The 7604-nt window shown below is 31.9% G+C and overlaps 1 protein-coding gene across 5 annotated transcripts; it reads left to right on the top strand.

The window, feature by feature from the left end:
* Nucleotides 1–4031: 4031 nt before the first annotated feature.
* Nucleotides 4032–7041, top strand: LOC107009393 (BRO1 domain-containing protein BROX homolog). Of its 5 annotated transcripts, none has more exons than XM_015208721.2 (12): nucleotides 4032–4431; nucleotides 4542–4782; nucleotides 4857–4931; nucleotides 5006–5064; nucleotides 5151–5286; nucleotides 5353–5455; nucleotides 5545–5611; nucleotides 5908–6006; nucleotides 6100–6189; nucleotides 6281–6435; nucleotides 6517–6618; nucleotides 6706–7041. In XM_015208721.2, exons 2-12 carry the CDS (start codon nucleotides 4578–4580, stop codon nucleotides 6854–6856), a joined length of 1242 nt encoding a protein of 413 aa, XP_015064207.1. In that variant the 5' UTR covers nucleotides 4032–4431; nucleotides 4542–4577; the 3' UTR covers nucleotides 6857–7041. The 5 variants fall into 5 exon arrangements, with proteins under 5 accessions (XP_015064207.1, XP_015064206.1, XP_015064209.1 ...); XM_015208720.2 differs by having other exon boundaries at nucleotides 4033–4431; nucleotides 4514–4782; XM_015208723.2 differs by having other exon boundaries at nucleotides 4035–4431; nucleotides 4514–4782; nucleotides 5359–5455.
* Nucleotides 7042–7604: the final 563 nt, after the last annotated feature.

The following is a 7604-nucleotide window of genomic DNA, read 5'->3' as shown; positions in this document are numbered from 1 at the left end:
TAGATTAATAAAATAAGGTAGTTTTAATATATTTAAATAAATCAAAGAATGAGGGTAAATACAGTTGTCTTAATAATACAATATTCATAAATTAGTTTAAGTCATAAATGTCCATAAAGCGACCGTGCTAGAACCACGGGACTCGAGGGATGCCTAATACCTTCCCCTTGGTCAACAGAATTCCTTACCCGAACTCGTTCGCAGACCAAACAGAGAGTCATTTCCTTTTGATTAGGGATTAAACAAAAAAGGTGACTTGGAACACCGTAACTCAATTTCAAGTGGCGACTCTGAAAAAATCAAAATAATCCCCTAATTAATTACGTCACTTAAAATGGAAAAACCCTTACGCCGCCGCGCGAAAAAGGGGTGTGACAATAGATAAGTACTATTTATTAAAAATAAAAAAAATATGTAAAAAATCTATGACCAAACGAACCTGAAAACTCCAATTTTCAAATTTATGATGAAGCAAAAATTAAATCTGATATCCAAGTGAAAAAGGATAAAGAGGCTTATTATCACCAAATTTCAAGTGTTATAATTGATTCTAAAGGGTTGACCCCAAACAAATTTATCAGTCATGATGATCTTTACATAAATAACCAATCGGATACACTTTATAGATTATACAAATATACATATAAATCAAGCAAGTATTTTATAATTGCTAATTATTTTGAATTTACGTATTTACATATGGACAACTATTTGAATTAATTCTTCTAAAATCAATTTAAAAAGGGAAAATTGTATATAATAGTAAATTAATAATCTAAAATAAATGGAGTAGTTAGGGTTTGATTTAATTGTGCTCCATAGCAAACGTTTGCAAAAAATTGTCAAGCGCCTCTCTCCCAAATATCTTGCTCGCCATTCTTCTCCAATCTCTCGCTCGCTTCCTCACTTTTTATGCAAACACAAGTGTATAAAAATTGTTTCTAATTGTATAAAGCAGAGAATACAATATATTTTTGTTCCCCTCTCTCCCCTCTTCCAGATCTCGTTCGCCACTCTCCCAAATCTCGCTCGCCACCCTCGCCTTTCTCACTTATACAAACAGAAGCGAAATGTATAAATTCTTTTTTGTTTGTATAAAGCGTGAGAAAATTGTATATACACATGCAAGTACATATATTTTCGTCCTATTCACTTATAATTATACAATAAAAATACTCGCTTGCCCAGTTTCTTTTGCCTTTCTCTCTTTCTCGTTTTATACAATTTTCAAATTGTATCTAATTTCTCTCTTTCTCGTTTTATACAATTCGATTCAATTGTATATTCCTTGTCAAGTCTCTTTTGTCTTTCTCTCTTTCTCATTTTATACAAATTCAAATTATATATAATTATTCTGTACACTCATAATAATACAAGTAATTTTATACACTTCGTTTTTATACAGTTTTCTGCACAAGTGTCTTTCTCTTTCTTGTTTTATACACTTCGTTTTATACAATTTCCTTCAAGTGTATATATATAACGAATTATATGATTTCTATGTTTGCTATGAAGCGCAATTATGTAAATTTTGATATAGCATACAAATATAAATTTTTTATTTGTTATATGTGAAAGTTACCCATTTAAAAATGGACCATTATCCAAGATAACTTACAATGGACCAACCTATTTTTTTGATTGGGCCCATCATAAATGGGCTATCCATCCCTATATGTGAACCATGGTTAGTAGTAGCCCAGCAGCCTAGAGAAGTAGTGCAAACGTCAGTTAAGACGCAACCACTTCACAAAATGTTGCCAAAAAGTGACTATATCGTAAATAGCAGTGGAAAAAAGGGTATCTCGATATATGTAGACATGTCTTTTTGATACGATGGATTGGAAAATATGCCCCTATGCATCGGAAGATCACACAAAGGGATGAAGATTTTTTTTTTTTTTAAATTTTATATTTGTTTGGTCAAATTATTTTCAAAATATTTTTTTTAAAAAAAAATATTTTTTTTAAAAAAAAATATTTTTTCTGTTTAAAAAAAAAAGTCCTAGATTGACTAAAATCAGAGTTTAAGAAAAGAATGAAAATCTTTTAATTTTGTGGTTCTAAATTAAATTTATGTCAAATGTATCAAAATATCTTTTATTTTATGACCTTAAATATGTCAAATGAAAAGTTGAAATTAAAGTATATTACCAAAAAAAGGAAATTGATTATTTTTTTTAAACAAACTAAAAAGAAATTTGAGACATTCTTTTTTAAACAAATGAAGTAAATTTCTTAAAATTGAGTAGTAAAAATAGAAAAAAACAAGTTCCAAAAGCTTTTCCATCCTTTTTTTTTGAGTTCCGAATAAATTTAAATCGTACTATATAAGGCTTATTCGAAGATGACACTCCCAACAAAACTTTCTCTATACTAAGGCAAACCCAAAATTTTTAATTAAAGGTGAACCACTCCTATCAGTAATCGACCTTGTAAAGCCTCTCCATCCTTACATACATATGATCTTCACGTTCACCCCCATCTCCACCCTTCTATATTCCTATCCGGATAACCCTTCACCCACCTTCATAGTGTTTTGCCGATTATATATATTATATATAAATATTTTGCAGATAATTTTTTTTGACCTTAGATAATGATTTTTTTATTTTCCTTGCTACCTAACCCACCAAAAGAAGGAAAAACAATTGGGATACCTAACCGCCACGGAGCCACGTGTGCCAATTTGGATCCTTAACATGTCGATCCAATAAATTTGATTGAGTTAGATATAATATACTTTCTCCGTTCAAAAAAAATATCTTCTTTCTTTTTTAGTTTATTTAAGAAAGAATTTTTTTTTAATATCAATTTTTCACGTGATATATATAAGGTCACAAAATTAAAAGAAAATTTTATACATTTAACATAACTTTATTTTAGGACTACATGATCAATTTCTTTTATTTTCTTAAATTTTGTGTCAAGTCAAACTAAATCATTTTGATGAAACTAATAGAATAGTATAGTATTTATATAATAAAGGTTCACGTAACGCACATTTAGGTGAATGAGGGGCTGATGCTTTAACAAGAAAAGAGTGCAAATCAACCTGCTTTAATGAAGTAATAATTATTTTTTAAAAAAGGTCCATGTAATTGCAAATCGAAATAATCCACCAAATTTTAACTACCTTAGCCAAGTTTAATTAATAAATATTTTTTCATAAATTGAAGATCACTTATCTAAATATGATCCAACTCGTCATGTAACACGTAAGTGTTGCTGTTTGTCAGGATCCAGTTGTCAAGCGTGGATTTGCAATATTGATTTGATGCAGCAAAACTTGATAGGTTTCTTTAAAAGTAGAATTAAATATTGTGGTACCGACAGATTAAATAATATTGATGGGGAATTGAGAAATGAGATGTATACACGCCAAATGAGTCAATCTATGTTCTTGCATCAAGTATCCTACAATTTAATAATTGCAAATTGACATATAATTGAAATTATTTTTATGCTAAAAGAGAGGCTAGATCATGCATATAGTATATTCCAACTTAAGTTAGTTATGATTCTCAAATGGTATGCCTAGGTTTTCATCAATTTTATAATGGTGTTATTCCGCTAGTTTGTGCGCATTTTGGGCTATGGATTCATGATTTGGACTCTAATGTCAATGAATATACTGTTCAATTTAGTTATTGAATTTAAAATTTAATATTTATTCATATTTAGTTGATATCTTAAAATATATACCTAATTGAGTCAAAGTTATTGGATTTTCATGGTCATAACGTACAGTCGACTCTGTTTTATTTTTATATTGATGGTGTTCGAGCTAGTTTGTAAGAATTTCACCTATTCTACTGGCGACTTATATAGATATCAAGTAACGTTATCTATTATAAGTTAGACATATAAAAAGAATTTCATGTATCGAAATTGAACTTGTTCTTTCATGATTTTTATCTATTTTATTATTAGTTACGGTACACTAACGCTCCACCAATTATGGATTTTTAGGCCAAGTGCAATTGACATAAAAATCAAAACAAGCACAACTTGAAAAGGGATAGATTTGATTAGTGGAGAGTGCTCTATAATTCACTCCTTCAAAGTCAAACACCTTTGCACATGTTATACTCTTTGAAAAATAAAATGCATATATGTCTTCCTTTATTCCTTATTTTCCGCTGTTAGAAGAAAGTTCACAACTTACAAGTAATATAATAGTTATAAATCTTTCCTACGCATTAGCATGTGACTTATTTCTCGTAATCCTCATCAGTTGCTTCCAAATCTCAGATTTCTACATAATTGTAGATCCCACTTGCAACTCTTTTCTTTTCCTTTTAATTAATATAAATGTAAAGTTAAACCATCCTGGAAGCTTCACTTCACAGTTGATATAGTCACTTAAATAGGTGATACTGATAGTGATACAATTTGGTGTCAGCCCACACTAGCAGCCTGGCATTTGCAGTAAGTTCTCAGCATTTATTAATGTACATTGCAAATAATAAATGTATATATATAGTTTCATCTTGTTCTTTGTTATTTCCAGAATCTTTCAATATTCAATGCCTATGTAGGATGTTACTAGTTGAGATCAGTCCCCTTGAAGAGCAATGGGGTGCGCGGTTTCTGTCTACCAGGTTGGAAAAAAGAAGAAGCACAAGGGCATCATCCCTGAGGTCAGCATATTTGTCCCCTCAATGCGTGTTCCTGCTCAATGTGATCTACACAGGACACTAAAGGGTGTCATTCCTAAGGATCTTGCTGATAGATTAACTTCTATAAGGAACCAGATTCTGCTCATCGCACAAGATACAGGTATATATATGCACTACGTATTGAAACTACATGACCTGTTGTACCCCTATTCAGTACTTCATTTTGTTACTTAGATGTGTCTGCTATTGATGAATTACAAAAAGCGCTCGACGAGTATTTGTCTCTTCTTGTTGGCCTTACTAGAAAAGGTTAGCACCCTTTCAAAATTTATCTACTTTATACTTTCAAAATGTACAAATCGATTGATCATGTCATGTTACAGAATTCGGGCATCAAGAATTGACTGGATTTAAGTGGAAAAACTTGGAAGATGGGCAAGAGGTTCAAATTCTTTTATCAATTTAGTATCTGCTGAGTGGTTCTCACTTGTTGACATGATTTATGATCCTTTGCTTCTTTTAAATTAGCAGGAAACCTCTGTAGCAAACTCCTGGTTTGAATTACTGTCTGTCCTCCACATGATGGCTATGTTAACATTAGTAGAGGCAAATATGAAGTTGGCACCAAGAGACATTGCTATGACTGAACGGGCTGTGTCAGGAGGTATTGTGGTTATTTATTTTCTTAAAAACTCCAAGTGTGATCAGCATTGATCAAACAGCGTTTCAGTTTCAGATTGCATGAGGGATACTGTTGATTTGCTGCTGAAAGCATCAGGTTATTTGGATTTCTGTGTCCAAAATGTTCTTGTCCACATACCACCTGATATCAAGTATGTAAATATATCTTCAGCCATATTTCTACATATATATATCTGTTTCTGCGTCATTTTTATTAGCTATTTTATCCTTATTTTACCAGGAACAAGTTGCCTAAACATCTGCATCAGGGTATTCTCGAAGCTACCTCAAATCAAGCACTAGCACAGGTATTGACGATTGATTAGAACACGAGTTTTGATTCCTTATAGCTAATAAAATCAATGAAAAGGGAACTGCTTTCCAGTGAAACAATCTCCAAAAATGGATATCATGTTAGATGATAAAGTGGGATCGATAAATGAATTCAAATCAAGTCATACAGGGCAGTTAATTAATTCAACTCATGATAATTGTAAGATCGAAGATTCTACTTCCTGTAGAATTCAATACGATGCAAGTGACTGTTTAAAAGTAAGAAGGTATTGAAATTCCAATATGGACTGATTCCTGAGTGATATTTCAGGGAACTGAAATTCAATTAGGTTTGGCTCTTGAAAGTCAAAATGCTACTTTATCAGTGAAGAGGAGGCTGGCATGTGAAGCAGTAAGCTACTATGCACAGGTACTTGAAATCTTATGAATGCTCCCAAGTCAACTCTTAGTTTGCTTTTTGTATCATATGATTGTATATCTAACTTCTTTTTTTCTCTTTCAGACACTTTGCTGCTTGTCTGGAGACAATAATTTCCACGGAACAGCGAAAAAGCATCTGTTGTTCATCAAATGGAAATATCTTGAAGCAAAGGTTTTTCTTCCTACCAAAAAGTTGTAGTTAAGCTTTTTTCATCTTCTTTCATTCCTATTGCCAATACATATAATGTTAACGACATGTTCAGGCTGCAGCTTACTACTACCACGGTATAATCATTGACAAGGGCACTGAACCATCCTGCCACGTTAGTGCAGTATGCTGTTTCCTCGCAGCAGAAGAACTACTTGCTGAGAGCAAAAAAGCCTCCTTAAGTTTCTGCCTTGCAGAACCTATCACCAGGTTTTTAATTTGCTCTTTTTAATCACATTGCAATGAATGACCATCACAGAAGTAGTAAATTTCCTTCATGTTTTTTCATAGAACTCCTCCAGCATGGGGTGTTATGAAACATTTAAACAAAAAAGTGCCGGAAACTGCTGCCAAGAAGTCCCAAATGTATGGCTACCTTTTGGACCAAGAAAAGTGAGTCTTATGAAACTTTCTTCTAATTATGCTTATTCAGATTTTCACACATATATTTAAATAATATGATGAGTTTGCAATTAGCAGAGATCTTCGAGTACTACCCGATCTTCCAGAATTCCAGTTGTCACTCAAACCTGACGACTACACATTGCCAGAAGCAGATTCAACATGGGATAGTGAAAAATGGGATATAAGCCTCAAAGAACATCTAAAAGATTGCGAAGAAACTGACTAGCATTATTGTACTGAAATATCTATCTGTACATTATTTAATTTAACAATACAAGTGTTGAGCGGAGGTGCAAGGCTCAAATAAGCTTTAAGATAATGTCGATATATACCCATTGCTGGAACATGAGTTCTTCTTATGTATTATGCACTCAATGCATTAATTTCTATTTCCTTTTCAAAATTGGCGCATTTTCTTACTCTCCATTTATTTGTTAGCCATCCAAAATTAATGTCCTCTTCAGTAGTTTCCGTGCACACCTTCTAGATTTAACGAGTTAATTATCGTTTATCTTCATTCAAAATTTCAGTGATCACAGCAGCTTGGATAAAATAGATGCAAAATACACCATAACAAAAAGAGTTCAACAAATATCCACTGCCGGTGCAACGCTTTTTTTCTTTTTTAACATCATCAAAGTTTAACTAATATCTACCCAAAGATGGACTGTGGCGCAAGTCTTTTTCTTTACACCATCTCTAGATCTAAACATTACTGATTAAACATTGTTGTTTCAATATGCATAATAGCATAAAAAGTAATAAATTCAAACAAAATTAGGAATTAAACACCATATCAATTAAATTTTATAAAAATCTCATTCAGCAAAATAATATATATTCTTTTATTAAGACAATATTTTGAATATTTATTAGGAAAAATTGCAGAAATCCCACTACTTATTACCATTATCCCCTATAAGTTTTACAAATCTTCAAAATTTCTCATTTTCGCGCATCATATTAATATATCA

This window comes from Solanum pennellii, chromosome 2 (assembly GCF_001406875.1).
Source record: "Solanum pennellii chromosome 2, SPENNV200".
In the NCBI taxonomy this organism is placed as follows: domain Eukaryota; kingdom Viridiplantae; phylum Streptophyta; class Magnoliopsida; order Solanales; family Solanaceae; genus Solanum; species Solanum pennellii.
The sequence above is the reverse complement of the archived record's forward strand: the minus strand, read 5'-3'. Positions and strand labels throughout refer to the sequence as shown.